The sequence below is a fragment of the Pavona decussata genome, unplaced genomic scaffold, assembly GCF_977016875.1.
Source record: "Pavona decussata unplaced genomic scaffold, jaPavDecu1.1 SCAFFOLD_141, whole genome shotgun sequence".
Classification (NCBI taxonomy): Eukaryota; Metazoa; Cnidaria; class Anthozoa; order Scleractinia; family Agariciidae; genus Pavona; species Pavona decussata.
This window is the reverse complement of record NW_028145554.1, coordinates 915028-940249: the sequence shown is the minus strand read 5'-3', so window position 1 is coordinate 940249 and position 25222 is coordinate 915028. Positions and strand designations below refer to the sequence as shown.

Below are 25222 nucleotides of genomic sequence, written 5' to 3'. Positions count from 1 at the left end.
ACTTAAACTCACCAAAACCTTTTGAATTCGTTAAGACATGAATTCTTTAAAACATGAATATACTAAAGTGGCTTAAAATAGCCAGAGGCCTTGGAAAGAGTTGTAATTTTCCCATACACCTCTTCGTTTCCAATGCTGTCATGAAAGAAAGGGAGACGGAATTTTGTTAGAAGTATCACACTGTCGTTACTTGATTTGGCAAGATAAATAGAGCATAGTCCCTGCATTGATGCAACAGGCTACGTTATATCCAACAAAATTTCGTCTCTCTTCTTACGCCATCAACGACAGCATCGGAAATGCAAAGGAAGCTCTAGCTTTTTCAGTCATGTAAGTGAATTCAGAGATTTTGAAGAATTCGTTGTTGTACGAATTCAAAAGGTTTTGAAGAATTCAATATTTGCTGAATTCGCAAATTTTAAAGTACTCGTGTTTTGACGACTCCAAGTTTTACTGAATTCAAAAATTTTAAAGAATTTACATCTTTGAATTTTGACACCAATCAAGCACCATAATCAAGGCTAAGACTATGTAGCAAAATAGTTATAATGAATAAATAATTGCGTTACTTTCTGAAGAAACTGCGGTGTTGCGTCGGTAGGGGAATGGAAACGAATGTTTGGTCACCATAAAGAGATTCCGTGACATTTTTGTTTTTATTATACCCATTTTAAAATCACTGGTGATTCTTGCAATCTGATTGGCTCTTTACTGTGCGATTTATTCACAAATCTCACTAGTTTTTGCTCTAAATCGCATCTTTTTTTACCCATCAAAATGAAAATGAAACAATACAAATAAAAAAATTATATTGACAAAAAAACTGTGTTATTTCAGAATGGGTGTAATAAAGTAGTAATTGAACTCCGTGTCGTGCAATTTTGGCCTGAAATCATACTTGTGATTTCAAATCGAACTCGCGCTGCGCGATTTTTCAATTTTGTAATCACGCGTATGAATTCAGACCAAAATTGCATGAAACGAAGTTCAATTACCATAATTGAAAAAAATACGTCTATTTTGGTCGAACACTAAATCCACCAAGTGAGAAAGGATCGTTTATCTCATGAAGTTCCAGTTTGGATTTAAAAAAAAATTTGAAATTTAAGTACTCTTGCTAACCCTTTGAGAAAGGTAACGGTTTAAAATCTCACTCAGCAATACTTACTCTTTAGTGTTTTAAGAGTCAGGACCAAATGCCAAAATGAAATATTCTGATACCAGTGATAAACCACAAACTATTAAACGTATGAATAAGGTATCTCCATTTCTTAGTTTTAACATTTCATGTTTTTTTCTCCATATTAAGGTAAAATGCCTTATTCGGGTTTGGGAGGCATCGAGATTGTGGACTTTCTTAAGTCAGGAAAAAGGCTGAAACAACCAGACGGATGTCCAGATGGCATGTAAATATCTATATTGAGAATGATACCCTTAGGTTAACTAAGATATTGTAAGTTTTGCAGTCTGAAACTTCCTCTTACAAAATACTCGCACAATTTGTCATATACCTTGAAAGTCGTACTGTGATCTTTAGAAGGTGGAGAGTCTGTAAGTAATCTTCCGCAACTGTGGGAAGCTGTTTGCAGCTTTACAAAGTCTTCTTGTAAATTTCGGTGGCCGTTGGAATTCTTCGTCCACCTTCGATAGACAACGGAAGTCCTGGGATAACCTTTGCGAGATTTCGTTGCGTCTTTTTATTTGTTCTGGACTTTGGAAAAATTCTACATTGAAATTTACTTAAATGCGTTTGAGTGTTATGTTTCATATTTGTACTGTCATTAGTTTAGAAACATGAAACCAGTTTTCGGTTATCTAAAATTTTATTTGTAAGTTAAAATTACAGTCGAACTAAAGAGAGTGACTGCATCTTTTAAGCACCTAATTTATACAGTCCAAAACTCTGGCAGGTTTATTTTCTATTAATTGTTTTGACACTGACGTATTATTCGGAGGGCATTTACTCTTCCAATGGCTGCGTTTTATTGGTTAAATAGTCTTACAAACCTTTTTGCACATGGTCCTTCAGTGTTCAGACAAGAGGTTTCTCTTCAACTTCTGTCATGTTGTCCCTTTGCCCAAGAAAGTCAAGAAAGATGCAACTTGTCTAGCAGACATTTTTTCAACCATACGCATACAATAAACATTTCCAAACCCAAACATCTCTTGTCATGTTCAAATAGCTCGGATTTTAATCATTCACAGTTATATTTTGATTATAATCTTTTACCCATATTTAAAGAAATAGCTTCAAACATCAAGGATACAGTTGTGAGAAAACTAGCTGGAATTGCAAAAACGCATTCCTCCTTCCACGAATCTTAATCTTCCTTTATTACATGACCTATCTTTTCTCTAATAAAATTCAGTGCTTTGCATATCAAGGACAAAAAAACCAATGTCTCCGATGCTATTGTTGTTGTTGTTCTTGTTTACTTGCAAAAAGAGAAATTTATGCTATCTTGTAGTTTTCTCTGTTTGTCAGCTATCAAATAATGACGTCATGCTGGAGGCCAGAACCTTCAAAACGGCCTTCGTTTGGTGAGCTTGTGAAGGAACTTGAGCAGCAGTTTCCAGACAAAGAAGTGAGTATTCTTTAAACTGGTTAATTAGAAATAGAACTTAGCCAACAACAAGAAAAGTGGGGAAATAGACAATAGCGTGTATGAAAAAAACCGGTTTTTCGTTAGTTGCATCGATATCGTACAGTGTGAATGAAAACCCGTGAACCTTTCATATGTCAATTCTTATAGGTAAGCATGGAAAATAGCTCAATCTGCAGGAAATGTAACTAAATGGACAGTTAAAGAGCGCGCCAACGCATTATCTATTTTGTGCAAACTTGTGGTTTCATGCATTATGAGGAGATAGCTAACCCATTAGGATAGATCCAATCACAGTAAACGCTTCTTGATACCTTAGGGAGTTGTCGAGAAAATTTTATCTATAGTTGTATCGAAAGGGCCAGGTGTGTTGTCATTGGTAACGTACCAGAAATCTTAATTAGTGGAAATTAAGGTAAGGTTTGAGGAGGAGCTCGAGGATTGGGCCGGACCCTGAACTGGTGCTATTTGGCTCACAAGTATCTCCTGGGATCGGATGTTGGGCAACGTGTACGGAACAAAGGAGAAATGATGCTAGTTATCTGGATTTAGACGCAGAACAGCGTGAAGAATTAAAGAAAAAACGCGTAAACTTGCGTTACTATCGAGAAAAGAAGACGACCTAATCGTCGTAGAAGAGAACGGGTGAATCAGAAGTACGGGAAGAAGAGAATTTAACCACTCCACCCTCCTCCCTCTTTCAGTCTCTTCACCACCAACGGTTTCAAATTCACTTTTGGCTAACTTATTAATTTGACTTCAAATGGTTACAACAATTCTGTTCTGTCTTATTTTGTCAGGTTTCTCTAAAGGATACAAGCAATGAAGATGAATCGCAGGGAATTGTAAACCTGGGAAAAGAAGTTGCTAATGAAGAAGAGAAAGAAACCTCCTTTAAGGAATAAGAACTAGTTTTGAAAGCAGAGTTTTAGCAGATTGGCTCTCAAAACCAAATCATCATTCGATGCATTTCTCCTCCCTTTTCATTGGCCGAGAGCAAACCACGTGACCTGCAAATAAATGCCTAAAATAATGGTCTGCTTATGCGCAATACTGTCCAACTGTGGTTTTGCTGCAAAAAAATATTTTGCTCATGCGTAATTGAAACCACGCTCTTGTGTGAAAATCATGACAGATCGCACCCCTTAGCTGTCAGAGAGTGATTTGACATGCTGTGATCGAATGATAAAAGAGTTATTGAACTTGGTTATCGTAAAATATCGTGATTTGTCTCACAGATCAATTATTTGCCGAAGCCGAACTGATATATCACGATATTTTGCTGAACATCGTCCAATAATCGTTTAAAATATTTACCACCTTAGTTGTAAATTAAAAAAGTTATCATCTTAGTTTTAATGTAAAAACTGCATGTACATATACAACGCCGAGATGGCTATCCTGTATGCGGTGATATTTCATTTTTCCTTCCATTTATTTTCTGAATTGTGAATTGCACGCACAAATGACTGTTAAACTGAATTTGCAACCCTTAACTGCAGGTGTTGGGAAAACGAAAAGCATTGCGCCAGTAAATGGAACATGAACTGGTACCGTTAAGGGTTTTTCGTGTAAGCATGCGCAGACGTCTGGTATAATAAGAATTTCGGGAAAATTTAAAGTCAAATACGAGGTTATTCTAATAAATATAAGATATTGTAATTCCAGTTTGCATGGAAGTTAAAATTAAGTTTCTTCTAGTATTAATTGTGTTTGCCTTTGGTTTCGGTTTGTTCTGTTTCCTTCAAAAAAGCTTTTGGATTACATATGTGTTTTAGATGGGGGATAGTCTGCCTGCTATATGTATATAGATGTTTACATTTAAAATGCTTCTTTACAAGACTAGTGTCTAACTTAGAAAACTGTATGGTTTACTTAGGCGCTAGGCGTTTCCACATTAGATATTTATGTTTAGTTATCCGTATTAATGTTTTTAAAACTTTAAATTAACTAAATATTCTTATATGTATCAATACAATCTTAAAAGGAAATGTGAAAATAAAGTTGTTGTTATTGTTGTTGTTGCACTCTTCCGCTATTTGAAGGCCAAGTAACACAAATGCATTAGCATAGTATTTTTATAGAAAATTTCACAAGCATTTTGTACATCGAGTCGTATGGTCAGGATTGCCATGGAACTTGCAAATATAAAACTTAAGAGCTTGGAGGCTTATTTGAAAGCTGATTTCTTAAAAAAAAATCGTTTACTATCGTAACAAAATAAATAAAATATTTTTAAAGTTCAAAGATTTCTTGATAAGAGTGTCGAAACTCAACGAAAACGGTTGAATTTTTTCTGCCAAAATCTCGATTCACAAATGTTGACAACGCGCCAATAAATAGGAGCGGGTCACCTTAAAAAAACAACAACAACAAAAATAACAAATTCTCTACAATTTTACTACCAGCCGTTTGAACATGATTGCCATGGAAACATTAACATATCAAGTTCCACTCGCTGCACGGTATTTGAAGCGATACTATACACATAAAATAACTAATGTCGTTTTATTAGCTGAGATAGATTTCAGCAGTGTTATAAAACATCAGTATACCGTCGGATAGAATCCTCTCAATTTTCCAACGACAAAATAAATTAACGTTAAATTGTTGAAAATACAATATACTTTTAAATTTTGTTGGAAATCATGAAAATAATATTTCTGTTAGACAAAACAGGGTTTGATTATCGCTCACTTTCGCTTTTAAATTTCCCGGGCGCCGCCATGTTGGATTTCATGACGTAATGACGTAATACGGTTGTTCAATTGTTTCACACAAAAGAACTTCCGCTCACTGACAATAGCGGCAACCGTATGACGTCACAAAATCCAAAATGGCGGCGCGTGGGAAATTTAAAAGCGAAAACAGACAATAATCATATCTAATTTTTAGCACACTTGAATGTTATTTTTACTTTTCAAACTTAAATTTACAATTTAGATATTTTTAACAATTTAACGTCAAAGTTTGTTGTCAGAGTGGAATTTCTCTTTAAGTGAGCAATCTGTATCAGGTTAGACTATAGCCATTCAAAGAAAAAATGCTTTGCTTCTATAATTGTCAAAGCTCCGGACAATCGGCACTAAATAGAGTATTATAAAATTATCGGTAATTTTTCGCGGCATACTTCATACATATGATATTTCTTTCTCTGACTTGATGAAGCTACACCTTTTCATTTAGTTGTTCAAGTTCGGCTGATAAGTATTCCCTATCTCAAATAGAAAAGTAAGATAACGGAAAGTTAATAATGATACACATTCACAGAAGGAAAGGAATGGAACGATTTACCCAAAGAACTACGGGCTAGAGGCTTAAATTTAGGAGCTTTTAAGGCAAAAACATTTCAGCATTTGCTAGAGCAGACAGATTACAGCATAAATGCAGAATTTAGATTGTTGTTTATTGTTTATCACCTTTTTTAATCAGGTTAATATTAGTCTTCCTTATTTCTATTACTTATATCGTTTCTAATTTTGTAATATTTTTGTTATCTGCACATAGATCCATACCAGCTGTTTTTCTTTTAATTCAGCTGATCTATCTTTGCGGTATAAATAAAGTATTTGTTATTATCATTATTATTATTACATGAGAACATTTTTTCAAGTGCGCTTCACACATAGAATTCAGAAATTCACGCCTGTTTTTGCAACAAGTTGGCTCAACATTTTTGCAAGGATGGCCGGCATTGCTAGTTCTCCTCCAATAGTGTATAAAGTTTTCTTGCCCGTTTTTTGATAAGTTTCATCCCAACCCTAAGTTTTGATTAAGAATTTGTTAGTGATCAAGTTACATTCGAAGCCAGTTTGTATGGGCTTACTAGCTTCTTGCTCTTCACCGTGTGTTTATTTGTTTGTCTGTTTGGTCTTTGGCATGGAGTTTAGTGTGTTGTACATCTTAACCATTTTCGTGACTTTCAAGAGAGGGAACGTCCTTCATATGAGAAATAGACTATCTCTTGGAAACGTTATTCGCTTCTCATGTTGTCGAGACCTCTTTAATACTTAATTAATTCTTTTAACAATCTGAACGGAAATATCACTCTTTGGATCTTCGTACAACAATTCAAACCTAAATCCACCCAATCATTGATTTCAAAAATTGTGAATTTGTCTTATAAACAAAATAAATACCATTTTCCTTCCCAGTATCCTCCATAACTTCAGCGGTCCTTTTTCCCAAGGTCTCAGGAAGAACCCAACACATGACAGCATCAAGGAATGATAAGCCACCCATCAAAGCAAACGGTAAAATAGAATTAATGCGAGTCATCTGAACAACAAACGGCGAGCTAGCAGCGCCGATACGACTAGCAACGGACACCAAACCCATGCCACTATTTCTAAAACAAAAGACAAAAGGGAGACGTTATCCACTGAGGACCTCAAAGATAAATTGCTTGTACGTGTTAATATGTAGTCCACCCTCTGCCACTGATCTCAGAAGGGAAAAAAACGATATGAGAAAATTACCAAATCAAGGTTAAACAGTGAAGAAGTGAGCACTGATGGTTTTTTGTGTGATAACATTATTCTTAAGAGATAAACGTTGCTGTAACATTGAGTTATGTTGAAGACACCTTGTTGACGTAACTACCTTTTTTATGTGGCGGAGCATGTTTTTGAAATGACACTTTTTCGTGACAGAATCTTGTCGTTAGCCATCCATTTTGTTCATTCTTCGAAGGTTTCATACTCAACAGGAATAGCTGTTGTTAACTAAAATTAAGGCGAATAAATATAATGTTGCATTGTGTATGGTTACGCATTTCCATCATTATACATTAGTAAGCAAGAACTGTGCAGGAATTGATAATGAGGTGTTGCTGACACAACAGGACATCGTTACATCATACGTCCAAATTAGTTTATTTTTGGTTTCAGCATATATCTCCAGATAAAACTGGAGGAGTCAAACTTGCTTAAACGCAACTTTAGAGAATTTCATCTTAAAAAGCTCATTAATAATTCATAAGCCCATTGGCCTATCAAATGGTCGATAAAACATCACATGCAGTGGTTTTATATCCGATAAAACCTCCTCCTTATTAGTATGCGGTGTTTAATGTTTTTCTCGTATGCTAATTTCCAACGTTCACAAAGGCATCATTGTTTTGAATATCTTGACACACGTTTTTCCAGGAATGTTTTTGAAGCCGTTCAAAAAACTCGCAGCACGTGTTAACCACGAGGCGCAGCACTGCTGCTCGTGTTTTAAACATTACATAACGTTGTACAAGAGATGAAAGAATTTATGCGAAGTAGATGAGACTGTAATTTGAGCAAAGGAGAAAATACTGGGTTCCGATTTTTTGTACGCGGCCGGTCATTCTTCCATTCTGGGTTCATTTTCAGGTAGATGTTCTGATTTCTTTCTGGCGGCCAATAATACGAGCGGTGTAATAGCTCTATTTAAAGAATCTGGAAGTCAGATAAAACTATTCTGAGTGTTTTTCAGGGGTAAAACCCCAAAACTATTTAAGAAAACAAATATTGAGCCAAGAAACATCGATCGTGGCAAGGTTATTTAGAAGCAGATAGTAATTACCTCTCTTTAGCGTTAAAAGAAAGGATTTACAAAGATTTGATGTCATTTTAAAAACCGCACAACGTTTTGGTGTGAACAGAAATCTAAGAGTAGTAGCCCAGTACCACCTTAGTGTACTAAGACTGTCCAGATTGTCTCTGGCCATAGATGGACTGGGCCGGTTTGAATTGCAACTAGTACTCGAAAAAGGTGAAGCTAACTTTTTTCAAATTCTCGCATTGCCGTCTTCAAACTGCGCTCAAACAGATCATCCTTTAAGAATTCAGTTAATTTCTTCCTCCCGGTATTGTAGACTCTTTATGCAACAAAGTCATTTTTGCACCATGTTCAACCAAAAAACAAGGTTAGTATCGTGGCGACTATTCCCCTTGAACACGATCAAGCCAAGTTATTGCTGATACTCATCATTCGATTATTAGAGCGGTTTTTAATTGCGTGTCGAAAGTAATTTGGTAATTGCTTTGGTTTTGCTTTACTGCACTCTGTGATTGGTTAACAAAACTCGCGTCAATTTTCAACAAATGAGAAACTAAACCAAAATCAATCACGACATGGTCGCACGTGTTTTCCTGCGCTTCACGCCGGTTACATGCATTTGCTTCGAATTCTGATTGGTTCGTGGCGCTGCTTACGTGTGTTGAGATTGGTCAAAATATTACTTTGGTTTTGGTTTCACGACATTTAATTGAAAATTTCTGCGTAATTTGAAAAACTGATACGTCAACCGCAGAAGACTATCAAACATTCGTATCCTAAATCTCACCTCACCACTGTAGGAAATAGCTTAGCTGAGAAAACGTACAAGGTGTTAAATGAAGTGGTGATAAACATTTTTCTCAGTGTACCAAGGGTTACTCGACCAGCAAGACAACAAGCACATTAATTTTGGTGCCTTTGTTTGTTAATCAACTACCCCTCAGGATCAGGATACGCCTATCACGAGTGGTCTGGTTGCTCTTGAGCGACTATACTCTTCGCTGGACAATCGCAACAAAATATTTGTTACTACTTCAACTGAACATGTAGTATAAACTGAAGTAAAAAACATGTCCATTTTGGGAGCCTTTAACTTCCCTTTGCATTTTAAGCAGCTGACTGAATTTCATATGATTTAATGTCCTCAAGTCCAAAGTTCGGAGCTAAAATCTAGTAAAACGCTTCGCGTTTTCAACTTTGGGCAATTGTCTTATGAGTTTAGGAAAAAATGAAGGAAATACGTTCCCAAAGAAGTGGCATCTTTTTTAAGGTAACAGTGAGTGTAAATTTTCATAGCGCATAAGCTAATAAAAAGTATCAGAGGAATATATCATACAGAGAAAAGACCTTGTCCTTGTTGGTCGGAAAAATGATGACTTAGCAGTTAGTGTATCGTTTTGCTACCTATTGTTGTTTGTTTTGTTTTTTTACCTCGAATAAATACTACGAGATGTATATGCATTCGATATGCTTGTTAAATTAACTTTTCTTTTTTACCACAAAAAAAAAATAGTATAAGACTTCAATGTATTTAACCGTTTTGTTGGAAAACTGGATTGGAATGGATTGGATTGGATGGAATAGAAAATGATACCCCTAGCCATCATTGCAAGTGTATCATGACTGGCACCTGTGTTGTTTGTTCCATGTGGAATAAAGGAAACCGCCAATACTGAAATTCCCGCTGCAATCATATAAGCAACTGTAGTCTTCTTACGGCCGAACCTAAATCATAAAACGAATTGGAAATATGTTTTAATCTTTCGATATAATTTTCATAACATTTTTCCCATCGATATGAATGGTAAGTTTTAATTCTATTTATCCGCAACGACTTGTTTTCAATCTTTCCTTATAATGTAGGATTGCCATGACTTTAATTATAAAAGAACAGTCATTTACCTGTTGGTAAAAGTAACTATCGGGGTCCGCGGTACGGAGGACCAAATAACATTTCGCAGAGAATATGTCAGTCTTCAAAATTTCTCGAAGTGAAAATATGAAATGGCCTCTTTCCAGGCCGAATCTCGCTGTTATCCTGAGAACAATAGTACGTAGTGTTTTCTGACATTTACCAGTTACCGTTGTGAATGACCAAAATGTTTCCAGGGATTTCCACCAAGCTTGTAAGTGCAAAATTCAGATAGATGCTGCCACCAAATTCTCCTGAGCTTAAAAAGAGCCCATAATACACCATGCCATTCACAAACCTGCAATGAGAAGAAGCCAGAACGAGCCTAGTCATTGAGGATCACCAGTCCAAGCTCGTTGAAATAAAAGCTCATACATACAATACTGTACACAGAGGTGTACACGGTTTGCGATTTCCATTGACAGATCAAAAGTTTTACCCGATGCTAAAATGAGGTTAGGGAAATAGAAGGCCAAGTAACACAGACTCCTCACCTAACTATCCCCAACTGTTATTAAAAAATATGTATGTGCCAATAACCTTTGGTAAACCCGTCTGATGATACGTTAGAGCAGTGTTCCTGTGAACTAAATTCAAATGCTACAACTCTCGTCAGTTTTCGATGTAATAGATGATGAAAGGTCTAGAATTGTCACTTCGCTAGATCACAACAGCATTCTACTTCTTTCCCTTTGACCGTTCTGAGCTTTTCTTCTTCACTCCTTCTCTCAGTGTTCATGTTTGGTTTTGTTTTGCTTTAGTTTTGTTTTTTTCAAATGTGGGATGTTAAATCAACATTGAATAGGGAAAAGACCACAGCCACTTATAATAATAATAATAATAATAATAATAATAATAATAATAATAATAATAGTTTATTGATATCCCTCTCGCAGCCTAAAAGGCTGAATTACAAGGATGGTCAGTGACAATAGTACAAGACACTACGGTATAAAGACAGTCAGATAAATAATTATATAAATATGATTAAAGCACTAAATAACAGAGAAAACATAACTGAGAAAAGGATTACAACTGGTCTTGATACTTAATGGTGCAGAAATCTGCGAACCGCTTTGTCTTGGGGACAAAGCGCACCGGAACACGTTCGCCTGATCGGAGGCAGTACGGCCTGTCAATTGACACGCGAGGAATTAATGGCTTAAGGACAGGAGACGACAGGCAATCACGCTTGATAAAATTTGTGCAAGCTTCCTACCTTCTCTGGGAAAAGGCAGTGATGTCAGATTGAATTAGGGCTCGTCATAGTGACAATTCGGCAGAATGATGCGCAGGGCCCTTTTTTGTACAGATTCTATAGCGTCATCTAAGTACTTAGGCAGAGCTGCCCAAACAGGGCAGGCATATTCTAGTACAGATCGTACAATGCTACAGTACACTTGCACTAGCTGCTTGATAGTGAGGCCACTCTTCTTAAGCGCACGCAGTGCGTACAAACGCTTGTTGGCCTTTTTGACTATATGCTCTATGTGTACGTTCCATGAAAGATCTTCAGAGATATAGACACCTAAGAGCTTATAGGTCACAACCCTTTCAATGACAGAACCCCCAACGGTAAGGGGGCCAGGGGGGAATGGGCTATACTGCATAAAGTTAATGATCATTTCTTTGCATTTCTTAGAATTAAGTTTCATGCCTCTTAAGTAAGCATATGTATAGATATCGGATACTGTAAATGGTAGGCAAGATGGCGAGCTCAGTTGTCCACTTCTCCAGATCTTAGTTAGTTTGTTAAATGCTCCTGTAGCTTTCCCTAGACGGTGCTTGATATCGTCCTCAGCCCCTCCATGCTTGGTTATTCGTGCTCCTAGGTAGTCAAAGCAATCCACATCCTCTACTTCCTGCCCATCTATAACAACTGTGTTGTTGCTGTTGGCGTTGATTCTCATCAGTTTGGTTTTCTTGGTGTTAATCTTTAAGCTTGTTCCTTTACCATTACTACTGAGATGGTTAATATTCGACTGTATCTCCGTGAATGTACTTGAGATGAAAGCTAAGTCATCTGCAAAATCTAAGTCCTCCAACATAGTTGTCAACCTCCACCTAATACCTGTCCTTGTGCATTCGACTGATCTTCTCATCACCCAATCAATCACCAAAAGGAACAGGAACCCTGACATGTTGCAACCATGTTTGACGCCTGACTTCACTTCGAACCAATCTGATCTTCCAGCACCATCTACCACAGCACATGTGCAGTTAGTATACATGACTTGCACCATTTTCACGATCTTAGTTGGTATTCCATAGCACCTCATGATCTTCCAGAGAGTGTCTCTGTGTATGCTATCGAAGGCCTTCTTGTAGTCCACAAAACAAAGGTAGAGGCTGGTGTTCCATTCGGCTACTTGTTCAATTATATTTCGCAATATGAAGATCTGCTCAGTCGTGCTCCTTCCTTTTCTAAAGCCAGCTTGTTCTCTTCTCAACTCAGCATCCGTTCCAGCAACAATCCTCTTGATCAAGACTCTTCCCAACACCTTGGCGACAATAGACATGAGGGTGATACCTCTCCAGTTTCCACAACTCGTCAAGTCCCCTTTCTTGGGCAGTTTGATGATAAGCCCCCTGGACCAGTCCTCTGGAATACTTTCTTCCCCCCATATTTTGTTGAATAACTCATACAGGACACTAACTGTGGTGTCAATGTCAACCCTCAGAAGGTCTGCCGTGATACTATCAATACCTGGCGCCTTTCCACTTTTCATGTCCCTCAATGCACTCCTAATCTCCTCCCTTGTTATTTCTCCTGTATTGATGCTGTTATTCACTACGTCTGCCTCTTCCATCTCAATAGCAACTTCGGGAACTGGCCGGTTTAAGACTTCCATGAAGTGCTCTTTCCATCTTGCTTTAGCCTCGTCTTCTTTAGTCAATAACTTTCCTTCCTTGCTCTTCACCATTCCTGCCTTTCTTGGCCCTTCGTTGCATAATCTCCTGGTTGCTTCATATACTCCCTTCATTTGGCCCTGACTCGCAGCCTCCTCTGCTTCTCGTGCTACACCGTTAATCCAGTCTCTCTTATCTTTCCTGAGGCTTCTCTTCACCCCCTTGTCCTTTTCTCTGTAGTCGTTTCGAGCTTTGTTCTTCAGCCTCTCCGATCGTGCATCTCCTATTTTCTTTTTCAGTCTCCTTCTCTCTTCGATCTCTCTCCAGCTTTCCATACTAATCCAGCTCTTGCTTTTCTTCTTTCTTCGCCCTAGTACCCTCATTGCAGTATCAGTGTATGCAGTTTTGATCTTCTGCCACGTGTGGTCTATGCTGTTGCTGTTGCCTTGGTCAGGCTGTTCACTAATCCGGTTATCATCTTCATCCATGTCGTTCTCATCTGTCATCTGTAGGATTTGGAATCGATTTCTCAACTCGAGCTGAAACTGTTGTCTAATCGCAGGCTCTCTCAACTTGCTCTCCTCAAACCTGATGGTCCCCTCCTGCTTCTTGCCAGTGCTGTTCAATTTGAGTTTAGCTTTAGTTATTACAAGATTGTGGTCGCTTCCCACATCAGCCCCCCTATGCGCTCTTGTATCTTGCACTGACCTCTTGAATTGAGCCCTGACTGTCACATGATCAATCTGGTTCCGGTGCCGACCGTCTGGGGAGGTCCACGTGTACTTATGCACATCCTTATGAGGGAACATGGTTGATGTTATAGCAAGGTTGTTATACGCACAAAAGGACACAAAGCGGTCGCCATTGTCATTTCTCTCGCATATTAGACCATGTTTCCCGACAATGCCACTCTCGCCCTCCTGACTCTCTCCCACTTTGGCATTCCAGTCCCCCATCACCAAGAGCATGTCGTGCCTGGGAACTGTATCCAATACCTTCTGTAGTTGATCGTAGAAGGTCTCTTTTGCCTCGTCTTCTGCTTCATTGGTTGGGGCGTACACTTGAACAATCGTAGTCTCTGTGAACCTGTGCGCGAATAGAAAGATAGGTTTTGCGCCTCTCGCCTGTTCCCGGTTCAGATTCCTTTACTTTGTTTTTTTTTTTGTCGTTTGGAATATTTCTAAAAAGAACTTGTTGCGGCGGCATTCTTCATGAATGAACTCTTTTGTTTTGAAACATTTTTTTGTGTGTCACGCTTGCATGTCGTTTTCATTATTATTCTGTTAGTTTTTTCTGCATAACTTTGTCTATTGTTCCTTAGTTCATTAGTATAAATTCGCGTCTTTGCTTTTTATTCACTCTCGTTTTGTGCTTTGGAGGATACAGTTTTAGGTTTTGCGTTTTTTCCTACATCGCTTCGTTTGTCCGTTTTAAAGGCCATATAACGTTTGTAAGTATTATTTTTTGGCTCGTCATTTCTGCTTAGTTTGTTATTTCTATATTCTTGTGTTTTGGTTCGTCCTTTTGCTGTAGTAACCTGTATTTTCCTTGTTTATTTCTCTAGCAACCGTATCGAATATTGCTTTCGCATCGTTTATCGTAACGTTTACCGCATCGGATATTTGACATTAAAGAAGTTCAGAAACGCGTTGGAGCAATGGTTTTTGGCCCCTTCAAGAACTGCTCCAGGAGATGTGGTGCTTCTTGTTTTGAAATACTGTTGAGGTCTAGCTCTTCATCGTACTTTCCCTGATACCACGACTGCAAGTGTCTACGAACGTATTTGTACTTTTCTGTGCTTTCTAAAATCAAGCTCTCTTAGCTTCTGTGTAAAGCTACAATGCCAGACATAGCTTCTGCAACTGGCAGTTCGGACTGGCATTGGCGTCTGTAGTTTGGTTGTCTTGAGCTTTTCTCTTTTTTTTGCTTTGCCGGTGATCATGATCGCTGTGCTTCGGAGAGCGAGATGCTTTTTCAGTCTTTCTGAGAAATCAAGTTTCATTTCAAGATTGGGAAGACATCTTGTTCGTTTCCGGTGGCTTGTGTGACATTTGTGCAAATGAAATGCAATTCCACGCTAATTACCCTCGCTTCGTCAGCCAACCAGAATACAAATTTTATTTCACTGATTTGACTCTATCACTTCATATCTTATACGAAACGATTTGGAAATACATGAAACAAGAAATATAAGTGATAGAAACCTTGCCTAGTCCCTATACGGCTTTCTCCCAGGCCCTCACGGTCAATTCATTTCGGTGACGTATCCAAGGCGAACGGCCGGTGAAAGCCTAGACAAAAATAGACTGCGCATGCGTTTGTCTTATTTTTCAAAATGGCAAACTTTACGGGTTTATTTAAGATGTTGCAAACAGCGGCAAATTAGGGAGGTGAAGCAGCGACGACGGCAACGGCAACGAAAACGTAACCTGGAAATATAACTATATTTTATTTGTGTTACTTCGCGACTATTTCAACTCGCTCACCTTTTACAAAAGTGGCAAACTATCCAGGAACCAAATTGGAAGGAGTGGCGTATAAGTTAGGAAAGAAAATGAAAAATTCACCGTCGTGCGTTCATGTTGGACTGTTCTTTAGAATAATGCTTGTAAATAGAATGAATGTACAGTCTGATTCTCTTCGTGCTAAAGTATTCATGTAATTAGCTTGGCACTTTTCTATGCAAATTCGCTTTCAACTTAGCCTATTCACAACCGCCTTTTTTATCATTAATTATGTAACCTTGATATTGGCGCAAGATGCACCGAAACGTCGGTTTCTATTACTTATATTTCTTATTATTTCTTATATTCCACTGAAAGCTATCGAGAGGTTTTTTTGTACTTCACTAGTGCAATTATATCTTCTCTTGGCAACGTAATGTTGGAATTTTTCACTTTAATTCAATGTTATTTTGAGCTGGCACAGTTATTTCCGTATCAGCGCAAAAGGTCATTGGCAAGCGTCACCAGGCGCATGCCACAAACCCACAGTGACCACACATCCGTTCTATTTTAGCCCACGCATAGCTCCTGGTTCTAAATTCAATGAAACTAGTACGTCCTAGAGAGCAAAACAACAGGGAAACTACAAATTCGAGTAGCAAAAGGCCTATAGGAAGAAACGAAGACAGGAGCTCTTGAATATTACAGTTGTATTCAGATGGAAAGGTAATTAGAATTGTCGGTACTACGGAAGTATTTTAAAAATATCGTGCTACTGCTCTGCCCAGCTGGTTGAATCGAATTTAATTGCTTCTCCAAAATAAGAAACTGATCAAGAAAAAGATGAACGTTTAATTTAAGACTGATATCATTTTGGCATTGCGTGCATGACTGATTTGAAACCAATTCATGCTGTTTTGAGTGTATGATATTTTGCAAACATCCACATACATGGGTACAAATCAACTACAGGAATCTGTCAAATGCTGGTGTCGACTACACTTTTTCTTCAACAAAGATAAATATAATAGTTTATTTCGTTTACGGCCTCTTAGCTTGAGGACTTGAGATACGAAACCTCGATTTAATTTTTGCCTGACCGCATCTGTCGCGAACAAGATCGCCTCAAGAACTCAATAATCCTTTCTGTATTACACAGTTGTTAAATATTTAACAATTAGACGGCAAGCTCGAGGTTTCTATCGGCTGATAGTCGGCGAGGGGCGAAGCCCCGAGCCAACTATCAAAGGCGATAGAAACCGAGAGCGAGCCGTCTAATTGTTTTAGCATACCTCAGTGATCGATCTATCAAGCAAAAAATATTTTTAATTCATAAATTTTGATACACCTGTGCAATGATGCATGTTAAATCGCGCGCGTTCTGACAAACTGGCGCATTTGCAAAGTTCATTCATCAAAGTTCATTCATCAATTAAAACAAAGCTACACAGTGATCTCGCCATACATTGCGCAGTCTCAGAAACTTGCAAACCGTAGAAGAAAAATTGATGTCAAGCTCAAACTAAGCTTAATTTCAAAGTCCTTTTCATTTTCAAATTCTGGAAAAGAGTTGACAAACATTTTGCCGTCTGCTTCGTCGTTGTTGTCGTTGGTTTTTTGTCGACAAAACCGCCCCTGTAAATTCTTCGCAGCTCAAAATATCGTCTAACCTAGGGTGTTTGGCGGAGGATAAACATCTTTGGAGTGAGACTGCGTTGGTTTTTTCTCTTCCTCTCTTCCCGAAATACAGGTATGTGTAAAACCACGCGGTTTGCTGTAATTGTTAAGGATCTTTTGAATCTGCATTTCCCAGTTGTCCCAGTTGACTACTTTAAAAAAGCTTTTGCAATTGCTCGGTTTTGTTGGTTGTTGATTGTTGGTTTTAAATAAAGCACTTTATTTCGGAAATTGTTTTGCACTTACTTTAAAAACCTATATTCCATACTTTGTAGCTTTCTTTGTTTTTTGTTTTTTCTGGAATGGCACTTTGCAAAACGTTTTGTACGTCTTCTTCACAAACTTCGCGAAGGAGAAGCCATTTTCAACAGCTACAGGTGCCGTCTATCGATCGATAGACGGTACCTATGTAGCCAATCAGATGGCGCGTTTACGTGATAGTCGGTTACTGAGGTATGCTAAATAACTTTGAACTGGTAGTGTGAATGCGTAAGTAGTACGCTACTTTTGATTTACCCGTCTTTTTATGCTATTAGTACCTTAATGATAGTAAGGCTTGGTTCCCACTAGCGACGTAACGATCAGAATGATAATCGTAGACGTAAAACCCGTAACACCGGAACGAAACCACTGGAACCACCAAAACATATAGAAAAAATTTTATCAAGGTACTAGTGAGCAGCACACAGCAACGAAATCTTGTTGACTCAAGGTTTATTGGTCTTTACTCTCCGACCGGTTTCGTCTGATAACTACAGACTTCATCAGGGAGTATGGAACAAGATTACATGGGGAACTTATTTTTACATAACTTTTATAATACAAATCACGTTCCCGTAAGGGTATGAACAACAAAACACCCATAAGAAATACGTGCAGGATATGACTAGAATCCTGCGTAGAAGGTGTGATGTTTAATTTTGGGCTCGCGGATTTAACGTTTCGCGAGCCCAAAATCAAAAATTTTTAAAAATCCTTGATAAAAAGTCTTTATATTTTTCAGTGGTTCCGGTGCTTTCGTTCCGGTGTTCCTGGTTTTAGTAGATGCCGAAAATGTTCGATCTCTTCTTATGATTATGTCGATCATAATCATCTTTATGATTATATTATTCGGAGTTCTCACTACGACATAAGCGGCCCTTACGTCGTTAGTGGGAACCAAGTCTAAATGCAAGCATACAGTAATTTCGTTATGCTGATTTCGTTTTATTCTGTTAATTGCATAATAGTCATAATACCGATTCGTGTCCGTACGATTTTGCAAAGTTAAAATTCAAAGTTTCTCAAACGTTTCCTTAATTACGGTACATGTATCTTTTATTTATTTTTTTATTTATTTATTTATTTATTTATTTATTTATTTATTTTTAATTTACAAGGCGGTGGCGTCTCCACTCATTTTCATCGCAAATCAGTTTTTGCTCGACTGAACTAGCTGCCAGATTATAATAAGTTCCATGGACATTAGTATTCAGCTTGACGTGTTTATCAATTTTGACAGATTGACTACGCGAGTGATGACAAGGCAGGAAGCAAAGTACAAGGAAGTGAATCGTTCCTTCCTGATTCTGTTAATTTTGTACATTTTGGTTAATTGGGCTTATGAAGGTAAGTGTGACGGCTTGTGTTTATAGCGTCGATTTAATTAGCATAGATCTATTACTGTGTCAATCCCAACTTCTTTCTCTCTTCAATTTTGTGTTCAAATTTTCATTTGCATGTATATAACCCAAAGAAAAAACGCGTCTTGTTTCTGTGGTCACGAAAACGAAGTTTGGCTATTTCTAGAGGCTGCACAATCAAATAAACTTCATCTAAAATTGGCATTATTATTTCAACAGTTTCATTTGTGCTTCTGCTTCTGTTCTGAGCCAGTCAAGAAGCCTCCTCTGTAGTGAAAGGCCTTTTTGGCAGCATTTTAACATTCAATTGATTAATATTTACACTACAAATACATGCCACGTTTGCTCTATGATCTGCTATATAACCATGTAAGTAAACAGGTTTGATGTTTGGATTGTGGAATCGGGCATTGCGGCGTATTTTGCGGGCTAAAATGGAAAATTCAGAGCCCGCAGCTCTGAGCCAATAAGAAAGAAGAAAATAACGTAGCCGGCGAAGCATATCTGGAAACCATACAACTGTTCGCGCCATTTCCTTGCTTGTTTGACTGGAAACACTGCCATATGCAAGGAAATTGTTTTGAGCTACAAAATGGCTGAAAAACGTAACGAAGAAGCCTCAGTTGTCTCAGCCGGATGAAGAGGACTTAAAGAAACTCATGGCCGACTGCGAGGAGAATGTAAATTTGTCTTGTCGAGCGAAATCCGCTCAGTTTGGCAACTGCACAACAATTTTAACCGACTTGTGACTTGTGACTATTTCTTCAGTCGCTGTTTACAAAATTCTGTTATTTTCCTTTTGAAAACTTAAAGGAAACCTCCACTCTTGAAATAAATTAACGTTAAATTGTTGAAAATGCAATCTAATTTCAAATTTCGTTGGAAAACATGGAAATAGTATTTCTGTGTCGGACAAAACAGAATTTGATTATCGCCTATTTTTCATTTTAAATTTCCCGGGCGCCGCCATCTTGGATTTCATGACGTAAAACGGTTGCTCAATTGTTTCCCACAAAAGAACTCTGCTTACTGACAATAGCGGCAACCATATGACGTCATAAAATCCAAAATGGCGGCGCCCGGGAAATTTAAAATCCAAAACAGGCGATAATCATATCTAATTTTTAGCACACTTGAATGTCATTTCTGCTATTTAAAGTAAAATTTAGAATTTAGGCACTATTTCCGACAATTCACCGTCAATTTGTTGTCGGAGTGGAGGTTCCCTTTAAAGGCAAAGATTCTTTTGACAAATTTTGCTGTGTTCTGCTTATGAGAAAATGAAAGCTTTTGTATAATAAAATAATCGGCCGTGCTTTCACTAATTGGCGTCATCATGCTAATGTTACTGAGCTGACGATGACAAACTATTTGTTAACATTTCCTATTCCCATTTCCTCCATAGTCTCCAAGAGAGAGAGAGAGAGAGAGAGAGACCCCTCCTTTTTACCGGTACTCTCATATTACGTGCCTTTTGAGTTTTCGTTCGCGGAACTGAATAAATTGAGAAGTGTTTCTGGTTTTCACTCTATACAGAAATCACGGATGTGCAGGTTTTGGCATGACTGTGTTGCACACAGTCGCTTTCACTTAAAAGGGGGGGAACACGAAAATTTGATGTCATTTCAAAACCCAAAAATGTTTGTCTGAAAACAGAAACAAAAAATTATTGTCTAGTTTTGTTATAAATTATCACCCCAGTGCAATAAAACTGTCGATTAGTGCCCCTGGCCAGAGACAGAGTAGGTCGGAATGGATTGAAACTTGAAAAATGTTAGGCTAATGTTTTTCAAGTTTTCGTATTTTTGTTTCCAAAATGCGCTAGAACAGAGTACGAGTTGTTCCTGTCAAGAATTGAGTTGATTTCTCTCCTCTCGTTGTTCTAGAATTATTTTGTAGCAAAGTAAAGGTCCTATTTCACCATTTTTAACAAAAGAGGTCAAAAGCCCCATGATACTTTATGATGATATCCCTTTAGGTTGCGCTGCAAACAAACAACAAACAACAACATTCTCAGTTAATTTGCTAGCCTAAAATTTGATTTCCTATATTTTTTAGCATCTGGGACGAACGTCACGATTTTAGAGACCAATACAAGGTTAGTACTACAAAGATTTGTATGCAAGTAGTTCTTGTTTTGAAACCGACTCGAAAACTCACGCCGCGTATGACCCGGAAAAAGTCCCCTGGGATAGTTTGGTAATTCTTCTTCCGTTTTCCCTCCCAAAACTAATACCAATTACTAGTGGCATTATCTATAATCCTTTGTGATGACGGGAAAGGGAGGAAAAAGTATAGCATGGCATTGCTAATCCATCGTTTGCACTTACGTATCCCATAAAGTTAGTTTATCTTGTGTACGTTTCATTAAATGGAAGTGAATATGGAGTGAGTAAATTGTGGGTGACAATAAACGACTGAGTTTCTCTTTCCCATAAATTCTTCATGCGATGTGATTCACATTTGTAGTCTCGCTTTCTTATTAAGATATTATTATACGAGTCCTAAAAGAGGAGATAGATCTTTTCAATTATATAATAATTTTAGGGAAATCGATGTTTAGGCAATTATGGTGTTTTTATTTAAATAATTGAAACTCTCAATTTAATTAATTTTAATGTTAATAATAATAATAATGAATCTATGATTTATGTAATAGGCGTGAAGTAAAGAAGAGTCAAATTTGTGAAGATTTGTCAAAATTTTCGAATGTCCGAAAAACCTACAAAGAAGAAAATACTGCTGTGAATGCTCATTCTTAACCTTGGAATCTTAGACAATTGTATGAAAAATTCTTTTCTCAAGGTCTTCAACATTAGTAGACATTGAGAGAAGAGTTATTCATACAATTGATTAAGAAAATACTAAGTTATTCTCGGGAGTTTTTTAACCAAGAAGTACCAGGGCCGTACCTAGGATATTTTGTCTGTGGGGGCAAACTCCGCACACCCCTCACAGGGGTCTCCCGTATGCAGACAGGGTTTCTAGTTGGACGTTTTGTTTTCACTCCTACACAGAAAGTTGCCTCTACGACCTTAAGAGAAAAAAAACACATTGATGCTTTTTGTCTTAAATAGTCATGACTTTTTATGGAGTTAACTGTAGTGTTGTGACATCTGTCAATCAAACAAGCACGCTGTCAATAGGGAACTCCCACTCCCCTTATATTCGTTGCGAGCATGGAGTCAATAAATCACGGTTGAGTTTTGACTTTCGGTGGTTTTACTTGAACGGTGTACAAATCGCGTGCAAATCACGTGTCCAGGGCGGGAAATTAGACCTCCAAGGAGACTTTAAACGAACTAAATTAGATGCTAAAGTAGACGAGAATCAACTGCAATCAGCATCAAAAGTAAAAGAAATATTCGTTGAATAAAACGTTGTTTTTTCCCATTCGTTGTAAAAATGGGCCTGTACATCTGGTAGCAGAGCGAGGCTCATTTTGGTTTTCGGTCGCTGAACGAAGCTAACGGGACGAGTATAGCTACAGTAGAAGAAACAGAATTACGGCGAAGGAATAAGTAAACAAGCTGACCGTCGAGGATTTGAGGGCTTTCTGTTACACCTTCGGATTACCACAGGATGGGACGAAAGCAAGTCTTAAAGGGCGACTTTTGGAGCATTACAAAGGACAGTTTAAAGCGTTATCTGGAACTCCTGTGCCAGCGCCACGAAAGAAAAGTGGGGCTATAAGTCCACGGTCAACCGACGAAGAACTACTGTTTCCTTCTGCAGCAGTCGACGTTGAACAAAGGATCGATAGGTTGGAAAATGCCGTTTCGCGAATGAGAGAGTACATGGACGAGTCGCTTTTGCAGTTCCGTATTTCTTTAACGGAGTCCATTAAAGAGTCTACTGAGCGAATCATGCTGTCTCACGACAAGCTTTCAATGAAGATACAAGAATTGAAACAGGTTCGGACCGATTTGCTCCTGATTCAAAATTTCTTTTAGAGAAGCGAAAATTGCAATTTCTGGAGAAAAAACGCTAAAGGAGTGTGCAGCGAATTGGAAAAATTGCTTCATGCAGAGAGTGCTCCCTGGAGAGTGGAAAGTCAATTAAAGAGGTTGAGTCAATATGAAACTGACTGTTTACGTTCTGTAGAGGAAATCTTGGCGAACGTCGAAGAAGATTCCTTGATAGAAGAAACTTTGAAAGAGTGGGACGAATTTCACTCAGGAGTATTAAGGATCTCCGGAAGGGCCGAGGCGTTTAGCGCCAAAAAGACTGAAAAGGGAGTGAAACAATCTTCAAGTGAATACTCGGAGAATATCACAGGTGTTAAGCTGCCGTTATTACAATTGCCCAAGTTTTCTGGAAACGTATTAGAATGGTCTGCATTTTACGATGCATTTGTCGCATCTGTTGACTCGAATAACAGGCTTAGCAACGTGCAAAAGTTTACCCATCTGAGATCATGTTTGTATGGCAGAGCTTACAAGTGCACTGGAGGTTACTCAGTCACTAATGATAACTACCCAAAGGCATTGCAAGATTGATAACTACCAATAAGCTATTCAGAGGCTCGTCTCCATTGAAAGAAACCTATCAAGGCATTCGGAGAAGAAGAGAATGTATCGTGAAGCCGTGAACTAATACATCGTAGATGGTCACGCCCGAGCGATAGACAAAGAAGACGAAAAAGTAGACAAGATTAGATATCTACCTCATCATGCGGTTTTCCGAGAAGAGAGGACCACCACCAAATGCCGTGTTGTATTTGACAGCAGTGCCAAGTCGGCTGATGGAGTTTCTCTCAATTCATGCATTCTGAAAGGACCGAAGTTGCAGCCACACCTCGGACATGTTATCATCAGATTCAGATGTCATCAGATCGGTCCAATGACAGACATCAAAAAGATGTTTCTCCAAATTAAATTGAAGCGAGAAGATCAGAACAAAGATCAAGCCGACCAAACGCCAGATGTTTATTGCATGACCAGAGTAACATTTGGTGACACGCCCTCACCCTTTCTATCCATAGCCACAGTGCAGAAGCATGTGCAAGAACACGAGAAAGATTATCCAATTGCTGCTAAAGAAGTGAAAGAGAACATGTATGTGGACCATATACTTACAGGTGCTCCAGACAACAACCGTGCAGCTCGACTAAAAGTTGATCTTTGCAGTCTCCTTTCAAAAGGAGGATTTCCGTTAACAAAATGGGCTTCAAATTCTCAGAAGGTGATGAAAGCAACTTCTTTGCAAGAGAGGGCACCAACACTTATTCCAACTACCAAACCAGAAAAGATGTCAGACTCCCTAAAGGCACTAGGAACGACATGGAACACACAGGATGATGTTTTGATGTTCACAAGTATCCTAGCCGAGGTAGATCCCAAGACAAAGAAAAGTTTAATAAGTTTAATTAATCTACTCTAGAACGTTTGATCCTATGGGGTTGCTGGCTCCGTTTCTGATGACACCAAAGTTGTTGTTCCAGGAACTTTGGGCTCGAGGCCTAGACTGGGATCAGCCACTGGACTCTGATATCGCTGAGGTATGGGAGACTTGGAAGCAAGAAGTTCCTAGATGGTTACTGCGTGGTTTGTCATCCGTTGATAAAGTGGAGCTCCATGGATTTGGCGACGCCAGTCAGAAGGCCTATGGATCAGCAGTTTACCTTTGTGCTAAAGACGAAGAAGGCAAGAGAAGTTCTAACTTAGTTATGGCCAAGTCCAGAGTTGCACCAGCTAAACGCGTGTTCTTACCAAGATTAGAGCTCCTTGCTGCATTCATAACTGCCAAGCTGTTAAGTTACGTCGTGCAAGCTCTCCGACTAACGGCGGACGCAGTTTATGCCTGGTCAGACAGCCAGATCGCGCTTTCGTGGATAAAAGGTCCAAGTTCAAAGTGGAAAGTTTTTGTAGGAAACAGAGTTCAAGACATTCAAGAAAGAGTTCCACCAGACCAGTGGAGATTCTGCCCAGGAAACCAGAATCCTGCAGACCTTCTAACAAGAGGAATTTCAGCAACTCAACTTAAGGAAAACGAATTATGGTGGAATGGCCCAAATTGGCTAAAGCAATCTCACAGTCATTGGCCAGTCCATGAACCGGTTAGACAAACAGCTCCAGAGTGTCTAGTTGAGGCCAGGAAAGAAGCACACGAAGTACTTCATGCAAGTTGTCTTGTTTGCCTCCCATCTATTGAGAAAAGTACCCTCGAATTAGCAGCAAGATACGAAACCTGGCAACGTTTGGTAACAATAGCTGCGTGGATTCTCAAGTGGTTACGATTACATGGACAGCCAAAGAAAGGAAAACTGTCTGCGCAGGAGTCAGAATACGTGTGGTTGCGAAACAGACAAAGAGTTGCCTTCCTTCCCGAAATTGAAGAACTGTGTAACAAGAAACAAGTGTCCGAGAGAAGTTGCTGGTTAAACTCGATCCCCAGTTTGACGAAACCAAGAAATTGCTAGCGGTGGGAGGTCGTCTTCAATTTGCTCAGATTCCGGAAGAGCAGAAGCATTAAATCATTATTCCACACAAAGATGCCGTTATAGAGAAACTGATCATGCATGTAAATGTGAAAGCTAATCATGCTGGATCAGAGACGACTCTTGCAGTTCTACGTCAACAATTT

The 25222-nt window shown here is 38.6% G+C and overlaps 3 protein-coding genes across 7 annotated transcripts in view; 2 read left to right on the top strand and 1 right to left on the bottom strand.

The window, feature by feature from the left end:
• The window catches only part of LOC146466745 (uncharacterized), a 71179-nt gene that overhangs the window by 19709 nt on the left and 26248 nt on the right, over window positions 1-25222 (top strand). The window contains exons 1-3 of one of the 2 annotated variants that reach the window (XM_085126836.1): window positions 15896-16064; window positions 18517-18623; window positions 20696-20735. In XM_085126836.1, the coding sequence (XP_084982962.1) occupies window positions 16057-16064; window positions 18517-18623; window positions 20696-20735 (155 nt within the window). In that variant the 5' untranslated portion in view covers window positions 15896-16056. Of the gene's footprint in view, window positions 1-15895; window positions 16065-18516; window positions 18624-20695; window positions 20736-25222 lie in introns of those variants that run through there. The other variant, XM_085126834.1, reaches the window with a different exon arrangement.
• Window positions 1-25222, top strand: part of LOC146466746 (uncharacterized) — a 68881-nt gene that overhangs the window by 19391 nt on the left and 24268 nt on the right. The window contains exons 19-21 of one of the 4 annotated variants that reach the window (XR_014867923.1): window positions 1310-2204; window positions 2243-2585; window positions 3404-3452. Coding sequence is in view for 2 of the 4 variants with exons in the window: in XM_085126837.1 (XP_084982963.1) it covers window positions 1310-1406; window positions 2486-2585; window positions 3404-3508 (302 nt within the window). In the remaining 2 variants the exon portion in view is untranslated. Of the gene's footprint in view, window positions 1-1309; window positions 2205-2242; window positions 2586-3403; window positions 4370-25222 lie in introns of those variants that run through there. The other 3 variants (XM_085126838.1, XM_085126837.1, XR_014867922.1) reach the window with 3 other exon arrangements.
• Window positions 4765-25222, bottom strand: part of LOC146466744 (organic cation transporter protein-like) — a 58426-nt gene continuing 37968 nt past the window's right edge. Inside the window, exon 8 of the mRNA XM_085126845.1 lies at window positions 4765-5821. Coding sequence (XP_084982971.1) covers window positions 5772-5821 — 50 coding nt within the window. The 3' untranslated portion in view covers window positions 4765-5771. The remainder of the gene's footprint in view (window positions 5822-25222) is intronic.